Raw genomic sequence first — 22,568 nt, forward strand, 5'->3', positions numbered from 1 at the left:
CGACCTCCACGACCTAGAGTGATGATGTAAGCCACGATCTTAGTTCAATGTATAAAGAGAACTTAGATCTGGTAGAAAGGGGTTAGAATCTCTCTAGAGAAATAATCATATAGCAAGTCTGTGTTGTAAGCTGTAATTCGCAGATCAAGCAATACAAACCTGCCCCCGTTTCTCCCCGTGGACGTAGATTTACCTCAGTAAATCGAACCACGTAAAATTCTCTGTGTCGTAATTTATTTTTACGAGCATTCATCATCATCGAAAATTCGCCGATTCATCAGGTTACAATCTCGGGTATTTGGAAACATGCCAAGAGCAGCATCTTTCAACCATGTTTCCTAGAAAGAGAAAACGCAAAGCTCTGATGAGGATCAAAATTATTAAAATCGTAAAAATTGCAATAGAATTTTCATCCACAACATGCAAATATACCAAGCCATAATGATTGCAATCTCCGCAGAAAATGACAGCAAGAATTCCAAATCAAAGTCATTCATGAATCAAGTCCTTGCACTCTAGACTAGGCTGTATAGAAGGCTCTTATCCTACTTGTGGATATCAATATGATTGGTTATAAATAGGACCGAAAACAAATTTAAGTATTCCTTGTTTCAGAGTTACGATATGAGTCATAGTTCTGTGGAAAACTAACATTCAGCATGTAAAAACTACACAACTGATGCATGGATTTTATATGGTGGGTGAGAATGACATATATAGATAAGAAGCTTTAATAACAGAGAAAACTACCAGTGGTTTGTTAGCACTTGAAACTTCTTTAGTTTCTTTCACTTGCAGTGCTTTCTGAGAACTAGGAGAAGAATTCAGCTCAAGCTGTCTTAGCTTTTCAACAGCTGTAGCTTCATCACCCTGGACAAATCAATATCTCAGATCTTCTTACCCTTGTCTAAAAATGCAACAGTGAACAGGGAAAGGAGCAAAACAGTGTACCTGCCCAAGAAGGAAAGCACAAAAGGCCTCCTCAAATTTCAAGTCTATGCCTTCAGATGCTATTAAGCATTCGCAAATTGATTAAAAAAAACATTGGCAAACTTATCATCACTAGAAAACAGCAGATCTGTTTGTACTACTAAACAATGGTAAACTTATAATCAGTATATAGCATTGAATGAATTAATATTCACAAGTGGCATAAGTGTGAGGATGTACTACATAAAATACTAAGAAGAAAATGTATACTCAAAGGCATAACATCATCTATTAAGGGGAAGTCAAACATGATTGATATTATAGCAGAAAAAGATAAGTACCACGTCTATTTGTTTGCTCGAAACTCCAAGGGCACTATGTGCTAACAAAACTACATAGAAGCTACTGAAATCAATGACAATCCTTTGATTCTGTGCCTCAAGTGACTTTCTGTTCTTTCTGGTGATAGCTAAGCTATCCCATGGAACAAGTTTCACTATTTCTGTAGCCAATAGCTTTTTGAGTGCTTGATGCAGAAAACAAGCCCAGTCTTGAACTTGGCATGAAGTTTCAACATCCAGGCCTTGTCTCAACAGTTCATGTAAAGCTGCAATTGCTCCAATGCTTCGCTCTGCATTTTCAGGTGTATGGGACATGCCCAGAAGATCCAATGTGCAAGCAGGAGCAAGCTCCTCCAATGATTCTTCTATCTAAAAGCAATAATAGGACTTGACCAAGTTAAGAAGTAAAGTGTCTTTAATAGGATTTGTGCATTTCTTGTTACCTCACCAGAGAATAACCTTACAAAAGCACATCTGAGGCGAAGCCCAAACAGTAAAACTGATGGTTACCTGAGCCAACAACATCATCTTCCCAAGAGATATCTTGCTCCTCAAAAGACACTGAGCACGGGCAAGAGCTTCAAATCCTTGAGATATATTGTTCTTCTCAAATCCAACTTTGGCAATTGCACACTTCAAGAAAGCACCTATAATAAGAAGGTGAAACATAGCAAAAGTGCCAGGTAAAAATTGCTGCTTTTGTCTCTTAACTCGGATAAGGCTATAGATAGAAGGAAATCGTGAACAAATGGCTTTGCCTCAGGATGCTGTAGAGCTCTTCGCCCAATTTCTAGCACAAGCTTCTCTTGGCCTACCTAAATTATTCCAACAGAATTGCATCAAAATATAGATTCTACGAAAGATCATTCCATTCTGTATTCTCCATTTGCAGATATGTAGGGCCAGTAAACAATAGATCCATCAGATGAAATAGAAAATAATACTGCTAATATTTAGCAAAGTCAACATCACACTTGCTACATTATGTAAAGCAGGTTGGAAAGAATCAACATCTAAGTGCCTGGCAATGCCTACCTCCTGAAGAAGGCATAAAGCACCAGGCAAACCAAGTCCAAGGAATCTTGAGAGAAGATTTAGGTGGCTGCTTCTCTTTGAAATTTCCAGCATATTCTGGTTCAAAAAGAAGTTTGTCTCTTACATCCATCAAAACATCCTGAGGCAAAAAGGACACAAATATATGAGCAATACAGAAATCAGGGACCACTTATTAGGGAAAAGGTGCAGCATAGATGAATAAGTAACTCATCATATTATGCCCACCAGGCATGAAAAGGTAATGAATCAATAACAGGAAAGAGTGAGTAAAGAAAACACAGGATATAGACCCGGCGAGACAAAACAGCATCTTTGGTGACTATCTATGGCACCCAGTAACTTAGCCCTTGAGATTAACTGTAGAGTCCTTTAGATAGTCTCATTAACAACACTTTCCAGCGAGTATAATCCAATTAACCAAAAAGGCAATCAAGTTTGCAACCAAGTCACCGACTTCCTCCGCTTTCCGCCTTGTTTGGTGGTTGTTGGAGGGCGTGATCCGCTGCAGGACTGGCAGAGACGGTATGTTGAGTGGCTGAGGACTTGTGGGAAACGAATTTTGGTGGTTCACTATTCAAATGCATTCCATGCTTTCTATGCATTTCCCGAACTGCCCGACTTTCATAGCTTCATGATGTTGCAAGCTTTGTCCGGGAACAACTCAACTTCTGTTGACTTTCAATTCTGCAAACCAGAATCTTATTGTTCTTGCATCATTCATCTACACATGATAATGCATTTCATTTTGTCAAGACCCAGTTACTGCCTTGTAATAAGTTTGTGTTATTGTTCATGTTGTATCATGTACTATCTAGAAGGGCTTGTACGTCTCGAGGTTCCTTCCTGTCTGAGCTTTATATATATACCAGATTGTGGAATGCAAGACTCATTTCTTTATGGTCATATATATATATAGGTGTACTATCTCTCTTGATGTTTTATGCCTCAGATTGAATTTTTCTCGAGTATAAAGTGTGGATGATAAATTCTACAACTTTTTCATTCAAGGTTTACCATTTACCGATGAATCATGACGATAGTGTTCATTTTCGCGTAGAGAGATTTTATTCAAATATATTGATAAAGTTTTCTTTACTTGATTTAATACTCTATGCATATACCATTTGAAGTTGGGAGTAAAAATATCAGGATTCATGGATTGCAATTGAAGGTAAGTCAAGCAAAGCTTTGAAACTGTACACAAATTTGAGCCGAGTTGTGGATGCTGCTGCTTTGGTCTTCTGTTTCTAAGGAGAAACTACAAGTATGGTGCAGTGATACACATTTACATTTACATTTGCAGGTTCTTGCCCATTTCCATCCCAATATCCGAAAACTCGGATTCTAACATTTCTTGCTCTTCTTGTTGCTCCAGAGTTTCATAGAGAGGAGAATTCCTGGTTTCGGGGAGCCACAAGCTCAAAAAGCCACTGATTATGGACAGAACCCCAAATACGAGGAAACAAAGAGACGGGCTCGATCTCCCAAACACAACCAGCAGGGGAGAAATCGAGGCCCCCAGCATCAATGACTGCCTCAACATGGAAACACAGAAGTTCCTCACGTTTGTAGGGAACAGCTCCACGCAGTAGATGTACAGCACATCAAATGCAGTCGAAGCTGCCATGAAACCAACTGCCTCGATCATCAGTTGTGGTAAGCTTCCTCTTTTCTGTGATGATATCTCGCTTCCATTCTTGTCTCCTGTTCTTGAGAAAATCATGCAGAGGATGCAAGAAATTCCGGTGAGAAACGCTGAGGCAGAGAAGAGCAGGCGGCGGTTTGTGAAGGCGAGCATCACACTGCCTATGAAAACAGCTGGGATCTCCATCATCGCGTTTATGGCAACAGTAAAGTAGAGGTTAAAGTTAAGGTTTTCAACGTTGAGCTGAACACCATAGTAAACGAAACCAATCCCAAAACCTGTGAGCATAACCATTGTCATCCTTCTCACAGCCCATCTAGTATTCCACAGTCTCTCAATAGGCGAGGCTTTATTTTCTCCTTTGCCCGAGACCATTTTCTCATTCGTAGACGATGGCTCCAGGAGACTTAGATTCGGGGGCAACTCTCTTCCATTGATCCTAGCATATCTTCTCAACACATCAAGAGCTTCTTCGCTTCTTCCCCTCACGAGTAGCCACCTCGGAGACTCTGCTACAAAGGGCATTAGTATAAAGATTGAGTAAACGAGTGGAAGGATTGAAATAATCCTGTACAAAGTTCTCCAACAAGTTCTGGTTGGATAAGCAATCAGGGGGATAGACAGAAACCCCGCTGCAAAGAAGAAAAAACCAACTTGCCCAACTTGACCGCGCCATTTCCGGCCAATGGTTTCTGTCGAGAGCACCAGGCAGCATATACCGATGCCTGCTCTGGAGAACCCGTTTGAAAAACGGAGAAGAGAGTAAATCCATATATTTGGGGAGAAGGAAGTAAGGAAAATGGTAGCAGCGGTTAGGAGACATGAAGCAAGCACTGCCCTTTTCCGCCCTAAGCGTCCATCCGCCAAGCGGCCAAACACTGCAGAGCCTGTTAACACATACGGTCAAATTCATTCAGAAAAACAGGGGGAAAAACACCTTTTCTTCATGCATGATGCCTTAACATTATTAAATCTCATTTATGCAAAGCTTAATATCCTCTCTGTCTCTTTTTTAGCAGTCTTGAGTTGAGACAAATAACAAGTGGGAAAAGGAGGAAACCTATGAGGGAACCAAGGAAGTAAACCGACGTTGGCAGAGCAGCAAGAAATCTACGGTCACACACGAGTCCCCATTCAGCAATGGTGGAGCTTGTACTCCCACCACTCCACTCCCAAGTCCCCGGCTTCAACCCACAAACAGAAGCAGCCGTTGTGCGACCACATTCGCGGCCAATGCACCGCCATGACTGTGGTTGAGCATCTGTGAAGATGGTGACAAGGGTGCAGTGGGAATCGAATATCCTAGCCAGGGAAACCAAGATTACCTGCACAAGCTGCGAGAATCCGAACGACCCCACGTATTCCTCCACCACCTCATCCACTGTAAGCTGCAGCTTACTCCCTACTCCATTTTTCTCTCCCACAAGTTGCTGTTTTTCCTCATCCATTTCAGACAAGAATGTGAGGGATACCAGTGACTATGTTTGAGAAAATAGCCCTTTTTTATACATTGAGAAAACAAACAGTGAAGAAAAGGATGGATACCAGTGACTATGTTTGCATTAAGTTTAGGGTTTGGATCACATTATGGCTAATGTTGGTTGGTTTCTTGACGTGTTATGCCACTAAGAAAAGATAGCATTTTTATTCCTTGAAGGTGGCAATCTGAGTAAGGAACTAGCTTGGATTATATTATACTAATGTAATCATTATGACTTAATAATCAGTGACATAGAACTGCATTATTTAAACATTAACTTGTGCCTCAAATTCAAGGTTTAATGCATACAATCAAAATTTCTACTGTATTTGATGAGGTAGAAAATATATTGTGCTGTTGTAGTGGGAACAGAATTATTCCCACTAGTACAAGATGCTGATCCTATATTCTCACACACTATATATCAATATATATATATACTCAAGGATTTAAACTGATTTTGCAAATGATAAAAATTACTTACTAGCTTATTTTGAATTGTGATGCAACTTGAAACGAGTTATACATTCTTATGGATTCGAGTGCGAAGAAACAAAGTACATATCCCCATATTGTTACACTTTGTTTTATTTTTTCTTCTCATATTTATGCAGTTAGAGTATGATATTATCATTGTACATTGCACATAGATGCATGTGACACGATTAACATACATTTAAAGAGATTATGATTGCGAATAATATTAATTTTCAACATAAACAAATTCATTTATAAAGTACGTACTTAATAAATAATTTGCCCACTTGAGTTTGTTGCCTATAATTTCAACAAACATCAATTTAAAGAACCAAATATTGATGCCAGCAATATACCAAAAATTTTCTTGCTACAAGAAAACTTTATTTCAGTGAAACAGAAAAAAAATCCAACTAATATTATTTGTATCTACAAATTTAGTTAAATCTCCGCGATCCGAAAAATAGTAATCGGTTTATGTCTCATATTGGAGATGTCGTTTAGCATTATAAAACAATGATTGTAAAATTAATAATTTCCACAAAGAAACATAGTATGAATTTTTCGTATGATAAGTTCTTGTAATGAAGCACTATAGCAAGTATTTTTGGATGTAAATTGATGGATATCTCAATCATGCATGCTTGGTGGAAACCCCTGCATGATGGAGACTACCACCTTGCATACATATGTCATATGTGGGCATCATATTTTTAAGACTTTTAAAATCTAATTAAAAACAAATTATCACATAATGCTTTTTCTTGTAAACTATGTCTTACTTTCAAAATTATTCAATGTACCAGTAGTTAGAGTTGTGACATCCATACAAATTAATTATCTGAGGGCACATAATAAACACAAAAGGGACATTAATTTGTGATGATCATGGTTGCCTAGCTACAATAAATTTACAAAGAAAAATGGATTGAGAAAAAGTATTGATGGTTTCCTTTCCATTGTTCTCTTCTACTTTCAGACTTGCTCAATATTAAAGGACCTATTTTTCAAGCCATGATGTGTGTTAGGACAGAATACTTGTGTATTTGATCAAGAAACAAGGTGTATGTTAACTTCTAAAATGTAAGAAAAAATAAACCTTGTGGTGATCATTGCAAGTTTACTATGTTCTTATACTCCAAGAAAGTCCCCTCTAATGACCAACAGTTGCTGATGAGCTTGGTGTGAGCTCATCTGATCCTTTGGTGATGCAGACGAGCTGTAACTCCAATTTGGAGGAGATGGATCATGCAGTCACGCTGCACGTTTCTCAAACTTCTCCAAGCTGCACTCCATGTCTCAGCATTTCCTGTTACTTGTTCAAACAAAGCTGAGTTGTCTAGAATTTCTGTGACTTTTTGTGGGACAGACATCTTCACAAACTGGTGAAGGCTCAAGTTGTCGACTGGCCTTCCTGTCAAAATTTCCAACAAGAGGATTCCAAAACAGTACACATCTCCAAGTTTAGATAGTTTTTATAGTTAGACGAAGATTATTCAAATAAAAATATTAGATGTGAATTCTTGAACTAGTTGTTACCCATGCAGAGCAGTATATCCAATGGTTCCTCGGATTGCAAGTGAGCTGGACTGCTCTGAAACTTCTCTTGCTCCGAACATGGGAACTACTCAGGCTAAACCAAAATCACCAACACGAGCAGTCATGTCGCTATCAAGAAGGACGTTATGTGGCTTGAGTTAACAGTGAGCAACAGGTGTACACCTGTTATGAAGATAATGCAGTGCAGCAGCTACATCTGTTACAATGTTGATCCTTTGAAGAATGTTCAACGTAGGTGTGTTTTCTTGTGGATTTAGCCATTTGTCTAAGCTCCCATTTGACATAAAATGATATACGAGTGCTTTGAAATCGTTTCCATGGAAATCATTGCTTGAACAAGCAGTTATCACCTTGGCAAGGTTGTAATGTCTGACGCTCTTCAAGGCTTCGCATTCAGCCAAGAAGCTTCTAGCAGCTCCACTCCGTCTGAGGTTGAGAACCTTAACTGCACCGACTGTTCCATCCGAACCCAGAGTGCCCTTGTAAACACTCCCAAAACTGCCTGACCCAATGAGGTTCTGTGATGATAAACAGTAGGTAGCTTTCAGCAGTTCTTGGTAGGATATCTTGGGGAAGAAGTTCACAGGCCTGGATTCTGAATCCGGTGACCTCTGCAGTCTCCTTAGTGTCCAGTAAACCAGGAGAAGAAGCAACGATATAGCAGCAAAGGATGAAGGCAAGACGATTATCAAGATGGTATTGGAGTTTTTGGTCCTTGTTTTCTTCGGATTCTTTGAGGTTCTTGCTGAGGGCATGCCAGTAACTGGAACTGAGGTATTCCACTGCAAAGCCTAGATTTAAGGACAGATTTAAGGAGATGAAAGAGAGGAGCTTTGTCAAGAAACTTGGATTATCCCCCAAATATTGTTGTTTGAAAGGTCTAAGTAGTTGAGGATACTCAAATGAGCTTAATTTGGAATCCTCCCCTCAAAAGAATATCCTTGAAAGCAGATAATGTTCAATTCCAAACAGCTGCCTCTGCTGTCTGAAATCTGACCAGAAAATCTGTTGTAAGATATCAGTTCTAACAAGATGGCTCATGTTTCCAAAATTTTCAGGCAGGGAACCAATGAAGGAGTTGTACGACACATTAAACGACAAAATGCTTGGCATGCCACTGATTTCTTGAGGAATGATCCCTCTCAGATTGTTCCTTGCAATATCAATAAAGACCAGTTGATTACAATTTGCTAAAGATGATGGTATGCCTCCTTCTAACATGTTGTCAAACAAAAACAGTCACAGCAGGCTTGTGATGTTTCCAATGGATTATGTGATCTTTCCTGTCAGCCGGTTAGACCCAGAACGAGCTTTCCTACACTCGGAAGCATCCCAAACGAGTCAGGAATGGTACCGTTGAGATCATTTGAGAACATATAGAGTGTACTCTTGCTCACAAGATTTGATATCTCTCTCGGTATGCTTCCATGGATAATATTGGAATGTAGATAGAGTGTGTTCAACTTAACGGAAAAACTGGCTATAGAGAGAGAGGCAAGATTCCTCCAAATTGGTCTTCACCTAAATGCAAGAGTTCAAAGTTGCAACAGTTTGTCAGAGAAGAGACAAAGTTCAGATCTTTTCTTGGCCTAATCTATGATTGTTGGAGCCTATAAAAAATGTTAGTAGATTAAGCTGCCCTAAGTTCAAAGGTACTGTCCCGGAGAAGTTATTGCTGCTCAGCTCAACGCTCTCGGATTTTGAAGCATTAGGGAACGAATCAGGAAGAGGGCAGGTGAAAATTGTTAGCTAACCACAACTTACTGAGATTGGGGAGAACAAGGCAAATATCATTCCTTGAGTTACCAGTCAAGTTGTTGAAGGGGAGGGCTAAAAAGTCGAGCGCGGTGAGGTTATAGAGTGAAGGATGGAATTCACCGGTGAGGTAATTTACAGGAAACCTCAAAGTTTTGAGGTATTTCAACATGGATATTGTGCTAGGAACCTCACCACTCAAGTAGTTGTAAGACATATCTATCTCAACCATGGATGTTAAGTTTCCAAAAGAAGATGGGATTGTACCTTTTAGATAGTTGCTGCCAAGGTAAAACCTGAGAAGCTCAGGAAGTGATCCTAGTTCGGTTGGAAAGGTCCCTATCAAGTAGTTATGGTCCAAAGCCAGGTTTCTGAGTTTGGAACAGTTAGAAAGACCGTCTGGGATTCGCCCTCCGAGAAGATTGTTGCTCACATTCAAGATTTCAAGTCTTTCAAGATTTCCCAGCCCTGAGGGAATCACTCCTTGGAATGAGTTTACTGAGAGATTAAGAATGGTAATGAAGGAAAGGTTTCCCAGTTGGGGAGCTATGGTCCCAGCTAAGCTGAGTTGTGTGAGATTCAAACCCCTGAACCTTTGGAGCTTTGGGCCACATGCAAGCCCGGTCCAGCTGTGAAAATGGGAAGAGTCATCCCAGGAGGCTAAGGACATGAGGGGATCTGCGGTTATGAGGGACTTGAACGCGATCAGTGCTTGTTTATCGCCTTGTTGCTGGGGTATCGGCAGCTGATGAACAGTCTGGAGATGTGATAATGAGTGGAAATATTAAGGAAAATCTCATGGTGAGAACATCCATTTTAGCAAACTGGGAAACTACAAAGGAAAAGTTTCTACTACATGCAGTGTGCGTGTGTGTGTGTTTTGTCTTGTTTGTAGGCGTGATTCTTGGTGGCTAAAGTTTAGAGTAATGAAAATTTTGCTAGGGCAATAGTAATACTTGAAACTAAAACAAGTTTTCTTATCACGCATCTTTAAGGGTGGAAATGTACCACAATAGATCAAATAAAATAATGTTGTAGGCTACATTGAAAATGACTTGCACTGATTTAGCATTTCAACCAAATCCTTCTGCAAATTTCAATTATGACTACAATTTTTTTGATGCAACAATTGACTTGAATTAGGATTGCATGAGATCAACTTCCATTTAGAGAAGAAAATTCCTGCAAGCAAAATACGAGCTGGTCTTCATAATATAAAAATGGTAGATCTATCAAACCAGCACTAACAGGCATGCAAAACAAGAAAATTTTTTAGAAAACAACTTCTTTCTCTTCCAATTTAACATGATATTTTAGAGTGCAGAAAACATTCAACTAACACTTGGGCATCATGATTCCTCTACAGATGATTACTTCTCAAGTGAAGCAGTTTGCAGTCAAAAAATGCACAGGTCAGCCACATATTCCTCGTTTAAGGGGAAGAAAACCCCCACACTGTTGCCTCTCAAGAATTTGTCTCGGCAGCAAAACAAGTTTCAGAGCTCGCGCAGTTGAGGCACTAGTTTGCCTGGTGGTCCAAGAAAAGTCTCAATTTGTGTAGGAGGAGCTCTTGAGTTCCATAAAGCGGTTTACTGCTAATGATCCATTCCTTCTCAAGGAGCCCTGCTTTCCCAATGCTCAGCATCTCATTCTGAAAAGCAGATGCAATGCAGTAAATTGAAGTTTTCAGGATATCAGCCATTGAATAAGCTTTTGCATACAGAGGGCTCCCTCTTATTTTCCCCATGGCACCTGCTGTTGACTCCCTTCTGCCAGTGTTGACAGTGGCCCATTTGATTCCAGCAGGACCCATCAAATGCGCGGACTGAACGTTGGTTTTCTTTCCCATGAGAGCTTCCACAGCTAACAAACTAGATAGCAATGTCGAGATTACAGCAGCATTACTCCCTGAGAGTTGAGCAACACCAAATTTGTCCTCCTTGCGCGACCTTGAAGTTAATGAAGCAACAACCCGAGCACACCATGCACACAGCTGCATGATTGGCAGCATAAGTTGGTGAGTGAGTGCAACATGCAATACTCATGCCTTTCTTATAAAATGTTGAAACAAATGCTCTCTTCACAGTTCACTCTAAAGGAAAACAATGAGGACTATAAATAAAACAATATAACTGGCTTTGTTATCAGGAAAACAAATCATCAAGCATCACTGCTTCAACAGATAAGAAAGTACTTGCTGAATAGTCCTTTTTGGGAACATTTTTGTGATACCAAAAATTAGGAAGGTACTACAGCAAGAAACTTAAGATATAAAATTAAAAATATAATGTTTCAAATAATTTCTACTTCAGATTCTTATTTCCCAGTCTATCTATCAGCAACAGTACCTTAAGTCCTTAACCCATTCACACAACTACTAAAACTTTGGCTATGTGTGGAAGAAACTAATCACACTTCCCAAGCATCAAGAAAGATAGCAAATTCAAGAGAATGGCCTCACTCCTTAACAAAAAACTTCCAGATACAAAATAAAGACTTCCTTAAACCACCATGGAGTGATATATATAACTTGAAACAGTATACGTGATTAAAATGAATTTCTAGAAGAGAGAACCAAAAGATATAGGCAATATAAATATGCAAAAGATGAAAAAAATGTTTTGACTAAAACACAAAAGGATAAAAATCACGGAAAGAAAAACAGTAGAACCAAAATATATGAGTTGATGAAATGAGGGAGAATAAGCCAGAGAAAAGTGAGATGATGGCAAGTCCTCACACAGCTAGCGGACATAACCAATTAAATAATCACCTTGATGTGATGTGATCCTGATGTCATACCTGTGCATCAAAAAATGAGACATTGAGTTTCAGAACAGCAAGCCGCTCCGTTGGTGAAGTTAACTGGTCAGATAGTTGCATCGACTTATCAGCTGAAGAGCACTCTAGACCTTCAGCTAGTTTCTGGGTGAACTGTTCCAGAGGCCGTAGGCAAGCAGCTATAACTCTTCTATAAGTCTCACCAGTCTCCTCAAAGAAGGCAGCTCGGCGCCATGAATCAACACTATTCTCACACACCATGCAGATATCAAGATAAGCAAGATACTGCAAAAGTGAATTGGGGGTGCTTTCTTCAATTGTGGCCAGGAGCGGCTCACTTGGATTTGTTTCTGCTGCTGCTGATCCTTTTGGGGGCGCAAATACAAATCTCTTGGTATGTAGAACCTACAGAGTGATCAAAATGGAGTACATAAAATTCTTGAAAACTCAAAACGTGTTAAGCTGTGAACAAAAGTTTTAGGAGAAACAATCGGTTAAATGAGAAACCTGATGCAGATGGTGGCTTAGTTCCCAGCAAAGAACTACTACAAAACTCCCAAGATAAAACACAACCTGCTCGACAACGAACTTTCCAACTGAACCTTGACTCTTGTACTCATCAGGCAAGAAAAAAGATAGTATCCCAGATAGTGCAAAGCCAACAGCAGAAAACCTTAAAGCCCGTCTAATAGACAAGGGAAGCCCCATTTTGTAGCTGAAGAACGGAGGGCGCTGTTGGTTCAATTAGCTTTAATCAGTACAGCAAACTAAGAAACAAAAAATTGCAGTTTATCAAGACTTTGTTAAGTCCAAACTAAATATTTCACTAAAAATTGCGATGTTTCATAAATTAGTACAGGACTACAGGATCATTATCATACCATTCTCTTAACCTACTTTAACCAATAATCTCAATAACTGAAGTAAATTCTAGTCAATCAGCACTATATAATTCCACATAAACACAAGAATCTAAAAATTGACTTAGTTCAGAAGGCTTGAAGAACTAATCACCTGAATTATCGGAAACCTGAAAACCCACCGTTGCTTATACACATAATGCAAGCCATAAATCAATCCGATCACGAAACCCCTAAACCCCAAAACACCAACCCTAATCGAACCCGAATCAGCATCATAATAAGCATCACAACCCCAGCACACAGAAATTGCCGAAACCGCGCCGGCCACGGCACAGAGGCACACAAACAGAACGAAGCTCAACGACACTCTGACCCTGGTCCTCAGCAAGCTCTGCTCGCCTCCGGAAACAAATATTAGGCGAATAAACGAAAGCGAGATTTCGAGAGGGGAGGCGAACTGCAGAGGATGCGGAGAAGAAACGAAGAAGAGGGAGACGGAGAATACGAAGAGAGACAAGTGGAAGCAAAGGAAGTAGAGTAGGGATAGAAAAATGGGGGAAAATGGGTATTTAGTAAAGGGGGAAAGAAGAAGGGTTTTGGAGAGGAAGAGTATGAGGGTTGATTGGAGCGATTGCCAAATTAAGAAGCTGAGGAAGCGGTGCCTGATGATGGCGGAGAGAGCTCCTCCACCACCGCCGCCGCCGTCCTTCTCTTTGAAGAGAGTGCGGTGGATGGCGGCGGAGATTGACATTTCAGCTATTGTGACAGGGGGCGGGAAGATTGGGGGTTTTGGGGTTCGGATTTGGTATTGCTATTATTTATACGTTCTCCCAACTATAATCATCTCTTTTGGGACATCATGAATCATTTCTCTTTTATATAAAAAAATATAATATTTAATTATTATTACTATATTTTATTATTTATTTTACTCTTTTTTTATTTTAATTATTTTATTTCATTATAAATAAGAACATGTCCAAAAAAGGATAAATAGAAAAATAAAGAGAAATTACTTTCTCCTTTATAAGAGCATTTCTAAAGAAAGAGATACATTATGGGGTACAGGCTTATAATTATCATATTGGCCTTTTTTATAAAAAATTATTAGGGTATTTGAGAATATATTTATATATTTTTCCATTTTAAAGATGTATATTTACCTCTCTATTGATGGAGAGATAAAATCTTATAATTATCATATCTACCTTCATAAAAAATCAATCTCCAAGAAAGAAAATATTTGAGAATGTATTTAATGTGATGTTAAGTTCACGTTCAATGAATTGGGGATGTCCCGATGGGAGAAAGAGTAATTGAGAGAGAAGAACGATTTGGGAGAGATAAGTGTTGCGTTGGGGATGAAGCGACAGAAAGGAGTATTTTTTATGGACTCTTGAGTTGGGCCAATCTAATTGATAAGTTGGGCTTAGAAAATTAAATGAGAGAGGAATGATGATTTTATTTGAGAAAGTTGGGCCTCTTGAGGAGTAATTTGAGGAATTTATATTGGGCCGAAAATGGTGTATGCTTGGGCTGAGAAGATTTGACAGTTGGGCTGCTTCCGTATAATTTATTTGGGCCGAGTTCTTATAAAATGAGAGGGGCAGTTGGACAGAGAATTATTTGTTGGGCTGAAATAATTGATCCTTAAGCAAAAATAAACCAAAAAAAGGAGAAGATCAGTTGAGTCGGGTGGAATTAATTTACGAGGGAGCTTGGGCTGAAATTAATTTGGTTTTGAGCCAGAATTCTAATTAAGTTCTTGGGCCTTAATTAATTAGGGGCATGCATTCTAATTAAAGTTTAAGAATTTTCTTAAGTCTTGTTAGTAAGTGGTGTTGTTTTTAAAAAAAAGGTTATCTCCGCGAGTTAAGGGTGGAGTCGGGAGAATTCAAGTTAAGGAGTTTTAAACGAACGAGGTGGGCTGTCGAACTAAAGTATTTTAGTGAGCTTTCAGTTTAAAGTATGTTTACAGTTTTTATGAAAAGTATTTAGTGGGCTTTCTGTTAAAAGTACAATTTTATGAGAAGTATTTTTTGTGTGCTTCTATTTAAGATGTGATGTTAAGTGCGAGCTTGCTATTTAATGTGAAGTATTATGAAAAATGCTATTTGCTTGGTGTTATTATATGATGTTATGTGTTGCTTTACGAGTGCTTATGAAGTGTAGCTTTTGTTGAAGTTTTGAGTTCGGCTTTGACCGATAGAAAAATGAGTTTGTTCCAAATATATTTACGAGGAAATAGAAGTTTTGAAAGATATTAGTTCGGCTTTGACCGATAGAAATGAGTTTGTTCCAAATATGCTTACGAGGAAAATAAAGTTGCGAAAGTTATGTCAAACCATGTTTTGTTTTGAACTTTGCATATCTCATTGACTAGCAAGGCGATGTCCCTACTAGACAAGGAGTTTCAGTTTTGTGAATTCGGGTTTGTAAATGGGATGAGCCCATACATTCCGTTTCACCAGGAGTTAGTGAATCCGGGTTTGTAAGTGGGATAAGCCCATACATTCCGGTTCACCAGGAGTTACGTGAATTCTGTTCACTAGGAGGTTAGTGGGCTTCTGTTCCCTAGGAGTTAGTCAGATACAACATATGTTCTAGGAAAATAGATCGATAGATCGCTTTTGAAAAAGGAAAATATTTTAGTGTTCTCGGACCTTTTCCTAAAACCCCGAGTTCACTCAAAGAGTGGTCTGACAAAACTAGTTTTTCAGCAAAATATATTTCGGCACGTGTCCACTGAGTACACCAAGTACTCAGCTCTGCATATGTTTTAAAAATGTTCAGGTTGAACAGTGATGACAGCGGGCGGTGTTGAGCATAGACGATGAAGATCCTTCGATAGAATAGTACTCGGATGTGACGTGTTTCCATACATGACGTTATCTGCTCTTGACTCTTCCGCTGCAATGTAAAAGTCGAGTTTGCGCTCTTTATATCGTGCACTCTGATATACTCCCTCCGTCCCGCACTACTCGCACCTTTCCTTTTGGGCACGGAGATTAAGGAATGAGTGATAGACAAAGTCAACAATTACGGCTGTAGGTATAAATTGTTACTAAAAATGGAAAGAGTGCAAATAACTTGGGACGCCCAGAAAGGAAATAAGTGCAAGTAGTGCGGGACGGAGGGAGTATATTATTTGAGTTATTTCGGTTCCAGTTTCAGTTGTGCCACAGTTTTTCCCTTTCTTCCCCGCTTCTTTCATCCTCCCCTAGTCGCGATCAATCGGGCTTTCTATCCTTAGAAAGTGCGGTCGTGACAACTATTTTTTGTATTTTAGAAAATAACTTACTTTTTTATATACCGTATCCCTTTGGAGTTTAGAGTTTGTTATTTTTTGGAATGATATATTTCTTTTTTTGAGAAAGTAAATAGAGTATACATTTTCTATATACGTTCTCTTCTTGGAGATGCTCTAAAATTTTATATTCCAATAGAAAAGGTATTTGAGAAAGTATTAAAGTATCTTGTTTCATTTTGAGAGATACTTTAGTACAAAAGGTAAAAAATAGTTATTTTTGTTTGTGTTTTTAAGTTATCTTTTTTTGTTGGAGTCCATTATTTTTGAAGAACGTATAATTACCTCCTTCCGAAATATACCTTTTTAATTTAAGTTTTTCTTTTGAAGATGCTCTGACTAATTCAATATAATTTTTTTAAATTTTTATGTCAAAAAAAGTGATCCAACTTAGTTAGGACATATGGACGTGAGTTCCTTCTAAATTTTGGATTACTAATCTAACTTTTTTTACATTTATCATTGGGATTTTGGACAAAATCAGTAAAATATTTGGTGTTTGCAATTTGCATCATATAAACTGGATAACCATTTGTAGCTGAACTAGATTAGTAACAAAACTCCTACACGTATAATGGGGCACCATTAGGAGTAATAATTGGCATTATTCTCTGGATCATAGATAGATAAATTATGTCCAAAGCATTTTGTCCACAAATATAAAAATAAATAAACAATGTGACGAATATTTAGTACTCTATTACAGTAGATCATCCAACTCACAGCTTAGCTCGAGAGAGCCACTAGATTGCCTCATTTAGATTCTATTCACTGCAAGATGAAACTTGGATTTTAAGATCTATTTTGAACCACAAATTACAATTTTTGCAATCAATGATCGACCAAACAAAACTGATAAAATAATACTATGCCTCCCAACAAAGCAACATAAAAAAGAAAATGAAAACGATTTGGTTGGGAAAGAAAAGGTTTATCATACTTTATTTGAGGCATGTGATTAGCATCTCTAATGGCAGCGAGCGGATAGGCTAGCCGATTCCCGGCGCTGGCCAGTCCGCTCGCCGAACCATTGGAACCGGCGAGCGCCATTTCGGCAAAAAAATCGGCGACCTGACGCCGATTTTCGGGTGCTGGCCGATCCGCTCGCCGGTCAGCTGGCCGTCATTGCAGGCTCCCGATTGGCGAGCGATCAGCCAGCTCAATTTTTTTTAAAATTTTTCGAAACACTATATATAAGCGATTTGCACGTCATTTTCATTCGCACCACTTGTTTTAACGAGTTTTCTCTCCATCATAATTTATGTACAAGAGCAACAACGTGAAATGAGAAACGCGGGTGGTATTAGTGGTGGTGATGCTGAGGAGTACGAACGGAAAATGAACGAAGAGTTGGAGGCCAATACGTCCCGCGAGATAAACCGGTTGATACAAAGGGCCTTGCAGCCGGCGGTACCTCGACCTCCACCCGTTGTCCACCGACGAGCAGTGATTGATCGGGATCACGTAGCTGTTGGGGTTTGGTGCCCCTTGCACAGCGGAAGTCATGCATTCACAAATAAATCATACATATGGATCTATTTGACAGATTATGGGATCAATTTATCACATGTTAAAACAATCAATTGCATGCTAGAAAGCACATAAATTCATGCTTAAGGAAATTAAACCCTAATTCATGAATTTCTAAAGTTTAGAATTACCGCTCTGATTCTCCAAAGAATCGTCGATTGCTTGCGCCTTCTCCACGTGATGTTCTTCGTACTCAACCACGAATCTTCTAATTTGTATCCCGAACTCAGATAATGACCTTTGGGTGGGCAAAGCTTGTCAAAATCGAAAAGGGTTTGACTAGGCAGAAGACAAAATTCCCACCATAAGGGAATGAAAATTCCGTCTCCTCAGGAAAATGAGGGAGCACGAAAATTTAATGATTAAATTCATTCATTTTGTCTTCTATTTAGTCTCCTTTATATAGAGTTATGATGGGCCAGATTAGGGATCTATGGAGGTTGGACTTGGGCCAAACCTGTTGGACTTTTACTAATTAAATTGAGCCCCAATTAAATACAAGTCCAATAGAACATTATTATCATCCACTATAGTATAATAATATTGACTGTCCGTCCAATTCCAAATTACGAGTAATCCGGGGCTTTACCTCTTTAATTTATTATTTCCCGTGTTTAAGATATAAATATTCATTAATTAATTTAAGTTTGCTATTTGACTTTAATTAATTAATATATTTTCCAAGAGTTGTCTAGTTCAAAATCTTTATTTATTATTCTGGAATAAATTCCAACCGGCCGGGTTTCTGAATAATAAAACCTTTTTCGAACACCTCTTGAGGATATTATCAAACTGGACTAACCCAGCACACGATTCATTGCAATAACAATACTAGCACCTCTAGACATTGATCACCACTACCCAAGATACTAGGATTCTTGGATTGCGAAAAATCTGCACCATTTGATAATTCAAAGTAGCGCATAATCAATATCGTATGCTCAATGTTATGTCAACAATGATTAAGAAATAACAATCATCGAGACCTCGTCTTTCAGTAAATAGCAAGAAAGACTTATCTCAACTGTTAGATCCTTCAGTGCTATACCACACCAGTGTCGTTTATTTCCTAAGGTAAGGAAACATGCGGACTGACACTGCAACCTTTCAGGATAGGTAGCCAAAGCCTATCTAGGTTGTGAAATTAATTTTCTCTTCTACAAAGAACCGACTGCGTCACCTTCTGTGAACGTCGTTCACGGCCAGTCTACTATGCAGAAGAATTAGACTTATTTGCTTCTTATACATTTAAATGTTTGAGAAACATCTTATAAATGCATAAGCAAACACCAATGCGATAAAATTAATTCTTCTCGCCTTGGGTTAAAAGTGGATTTTAGAGTTTATTGTATACAAGCAATTCTATCCGTGCAACATGCTCAAAATATGCTTTTTAGTATATAAATCCTAACAGTAGTTGCACATCAGCGGCTATATGAAGACTACTTTGCGGAGGAGCCGCGGTTTAGGGCGCCTCTTTTCAGGCGGCGTTTTAGGATGCGTAGGGCAGTGTTTATGTGCATCGTTGATGCTTTGGAGCGTCGATATTTGTGTTTCCGGTTCAGGTAATATGCGGCTGGCAGACCCGGCCACACACCTATACAAAAGTGCACTGCGGCAATCAAGAAATTGCCCTAAGGAGACGCGGCAGACATGTGGGACGGATACCTCCACATCGGTGAGACGACTGCCCTGGATTGTCTGAAGTATTTCTGTCAGGGCGTCATTGAAATATTCCGTGATCAGTATCTTCGAAGCCCTACCCGTGAAGAGTGCCAGAATCTGATGCAGATGCAAGGGGAGAAGCATGGGTTCCCCGAGATGTTGGCCAGCATAGATTGTATGCATTGGGAGTGGAAGAACTGCCCCGCTGCCTGGAAAGGGTTCTACACGACCAGCTACAAGGGAAAGAATCCCACGATGATCCTCGAGGCTGTAGTTGATTACCGGCTGTGGATTTGGCATGCATATTTTGGGGTAGCCGGGTCGAACAACGACCTTAACGTCCTCAACTCGTCGCCCCTTTTCAACGAGCAGTGCCAGGGTGTCGGTACGGCCATCAGTTTTATCGCCAACGGGAACCAGCATGATATGAGCTACTACTTGGCGGATGAGATATACCCTAGGTGGCCCGTCTTTGTGAAAACGATTAGATGCGCATCAGATGAGAGGAAGACCTACTTTGCAGAACGGCAGGAGTCGGCGTGCAAGGACGTGGAGCGCGCATTTGGTGTGCTTCAGTCTCGATGGGCGGCAATTAGGGATCCAACGCGTTTGTGGCATGTCGACTGCATTGCTGATATAATGTACGCCTGTATTATCCTGCACAACATGATTGTCGAAGATGAAGGTGTACAACTGACTAGTTAGGCCAATGACGATGCTAATGAAGCCGGCCCAAGCCACGGCGTGGCCATCCCCAACGTACGAAAGGGGTACCTCACGATGAAGTCGGCCGCCTCAAGGCACAAGCCGACATGCGCCAAGTGGATGCTCATATTCGACTCCAAAAGGATTTAATTGAAGAGTTGTGGGCGCGGAGGACTACACGTCGTTAGATTTTTTTTATTAATGTATTTTTTTAATTAATGTACTTTTTTTAAATTTAAATATTATTATTGAATTTTCACGTATTTGTGTCGTAAATTTAATTCCGTATTTTATGTGATTGTTAATTATTTGTTTTTTATAATTTTATTTATCGTGGCTAGCCTATTGCTTGTCCAGTTGCTTGTCCTGATGATGTGGTAGGAGGAGTTTGTGGCTAGCCTATGGCTGGCCTATTACCATTGGAGATGCGCTTAGAAATAAGAGCATCTCCAATAGCGGCGAGCGCACCGGCTAGCCGATTCTTAGCACCGGTCCGCTCGCCGAACCATTGCAGCCGGCGAGCGCCAAATCGGCGAGAAAAACGACGAGCGCACGCCGATTCCGCGCCGATCTCCTGGCCGCCATTGCAGGCTCCAATCGGCGAGCGGGATTTTTTTTAATTTTTGAAACACTATATATACGCGATCTGCACGTCATTTTCATTTGAACCACTTGTTTTAACGAGTTTTCTCTCTATCTTAATTTCTGTACAAGATCAACAACGCGAAATGAGTAACGCGGGTGGTAGTTGTGGTGGTAGTGGTGGGGATGCTGAGGAGTTCGAACGGCGTTTGAACGAACAGTTGGAGGCCTATACGTCCAGAGAGATCGACCGGCTGATACAACGTGCCTTGCAGCCGGCGCCGGCGGTACCTCGACCTCGACCCGTTGTCCACCGCCGAGCAGTGATTGATCGGGATCACGTAGCTGCACATCAGCGGCTATTTGACGACTACTTCGCACCGGAGCCGCGGTTTAACGCCAACATTTTCAGGCGGCGTTTTAGGATGAGTAGGGCCCTGTTTATGCGTATTGTTGACGCTTTGGAGCGTCGATATCTGTGTTTCCTCTTCAGGCACGATGCGGCTGGCAGACCCGACCACACACCTATTCAAAAGTGCACTGCGGCAATCAGGCAGTTGGCCAACGGAGGCGCGGCAGACATGTGGGACGAGTACCTCCACATCGGCGAGTCGACTGCCCTTGAGTGTATGAAGTATTTCTGTTAGGGCGTGGTTGAAATATTCGGTGATCAGTACCTTCGAAGCCCTACACCCGAAGACTGCCAGAAGCTGATGCAGATGCACGGGGTGAAGCATGAGTTCCCGGGTATGTTAGGCAGCATAGATTGTATGCATTGGGAGAGGAAGAACTGCCCCGCTGCCTGGAAAGGGTTCTACACGACCGGCTACAAGGGAAAGAATCTCACGATGATCCTCAAGACCGTAGCTGATTACCGGCTGTGGATTTGGCATGCATATTTTGGGGTAGCCGGGTCGAACAACGACCTCAACGTCCTCAACTCGTCGCCCATTTTCAACGAGCAGTGCCAGGGCGTCGGTCCGGCCATCAGTTTTGTCGCCAAAGGGAACCAGCATGATATGGGCTACTACTTGGCGGATGAGATATATCCTAGGTGGCCCGTCTTTGTGAAGACGATCAGATGCGCATCAGATGAGAGGAAGGCCTACTTTGCGGAACGGCAGGAGTCGGCGCGCAAGGACGTGGAGCGCGCATTTGGTGTGCTCCAGTCTCGATGGGCGGCAATTAGGGGTCCAATGCGTTTGTGGCATGTCGACTGCATTGCTGATATAATGTACGTCTGTATTATCATGCACAGCATGATTGTCGAAGATGAAGGTGTACAACTGACTAGTTGGGCCAACGACGATAATGAAGCCGGTCCAAGCCACGGCGTGGCCACCCCCAGTGTACGAAGTGGGGTACCTCACGATGAAGTCGGCCGCCTCTAAGCACATGCCGACATGCGCCAAGTGGAAGCTCATATTCGACTCCAAAAGGATTTAATTGAAGAGTTGTGGGCGCGGAGGACTGCACGGCGTTAGTTTTTTTTTAATTTTGTAATTTTGTAATTTTTTTAATGTATCTTTTTTAATTTAAATGAAATTATTGCATTTTCCCGTATCTGTGTCGTAAGTTGAATTCCGTATTTTGTGTGATTGTTATTTTTATAATTTTGTTTATTATGGCTGAGCTATTGCTTGTCCAGTTGCTTATCCGGATGATGTGGTAGGAGGAATTTTAGTGCTGATAATGTGGCCGGAGGAGTTGATGGCTGGGCTATGGCTAGACTATTGCTATTGGAGATGCTCTAAAGATAAGAAGAGAGGGGGGCATTCTTGCAAGAATTCAGAAAATGATACGGGACATGGACACGTGGCAGGAACCCGTTTAATCTCAGCCACAAGAAATCTCAGTGCCCACAGCCAAAAGATCCAATCTTTTCCACTCC

At 40.4% G+C, this 22,568-nt stretch overlaps 3 protein-coding genes and 1 long non-coding RNA gene across 5 annotated transcripts; all 4 read right to left on the reverse strand.

The window, feature by feature from the left end:
* Positions 1 to 170: 170 nt before the first annotated feature.
* LOC121786465 (plastid division protein CDP1, chloroplastic-like) lies at positions 171 to 2,645 on the reverse strand. The gene is made up of 6 exons (XM_042185108.1): positions 2,618 to 2,645; positions 1,782 to 2,445; positions 1,272 to 1,640; positions 952 to 1,010; positions 751 to 870; positions 171 to 338 (listed from the first exon to the last, which is right to left on the reverse strand). Exons 2-4 carry the CDS (start codon positions 1,938 to 1,940, stop codon positions 996 to 998), a joined length of 543 nt encoding a protein of 180 aa, XP_042041042.1. The 5' UTR covers positions 1,941 to 2,445; positions 2,618 to 2,645; the 3' UTR covers positions 171 to 338; positions 751 to 870; positions 952 to 995.
* A 590-nt stretch (positions 2,646 to 3,235) lies between these two features.
* On the reverse strand, positions 3,236 to 5,642 carry LOC121786047 (organic cation/carnitine transporter 1-like). 2 transcript variants are annotated; one of them, XM_042184563.1, is made up of 3 exons: positions 5,298 to 5,642; positions 5,033 to 5,219; positions 3,236 to 4,859 (listed from the first exon to the last, which is right to left on the reverse strand). In XM_042184563.1, exons 1-3 carry the CDS (start codon positions 5,418 to 5,420, stop codon positions 3,619 to 3,621), a joined length of 1,551 nt encoding a protein of 516 aa, XP_042040497.1. In that variant the 5' UTR covers positions 5,421 to 5,642; the 3' UTR covers positions 3,236 to 3,618. The 2 variants fall into 2 exon arrangements, with proteins under 2 accessions (XP_042040497.1, XP_042040496.1); XM_042184562.1 differs by having other exon boundaries at positions 5,033 to 5,642.
* A 1,240-nt stretch (positions 5,643 to 6,882) lies between these two features.
* Positions 6,883 to 10,160, reverse strand: LOC121787986. The gene is made up of 3 exons (XR_006047550.1): positions 9,512 to 10,160; positions 7,469 to 9,010; positions 6,883 to 7,343 (listed from the first exon to the last, which is right to left on the reverse strand). It is a non-coding gene; the product is annotated as an uncharacterized LOC121787986 (long non-coding RNA).
* A 294-nt stretch (positions 10,161 to 10,454) lies between these two features.
* Positions 10,455 to 13,700, reverse strand: LOC121787985. Its single transcript, XM_042186842.1, has 4 exons — positions 13,040 to 13,700; positions 12,533 to 12,757; positions 12,047 to 12,430; positions 10,455 to 11,237 (listed from the first exon to the last, which is right to left on the reverse strand). The coding sequence occupies exons 1-4, from the start codon at positions 13,637 to 13,639 to the stop codon at positions 10,764 to 10,766; spliced, it is 1,683 nt and encodes a 560-aa protein (XP_042042776.1). The 5' UTR covers positions 13,640 to 13,700; the 3' UTR covers positions 10,455 to 10,763.
* Between the last annotated feature and the right edge of the window lie 8,868 nt (positions 13,701 to 22,568).

Source organism: Salvia splendens, chromosome 22 (genome assembly GCF_004379255.2).
Source record: "Salvia splendens isolate huo1 chromosome 22, SspV2, whole genome shotgun sequence".
Lineage (NCBI taxonomy): Eukaryota > Viridiplantae > Streptophyta > Magnoliopsida > Lamiales > Lamiaceae > Salvia > Salvia splendens.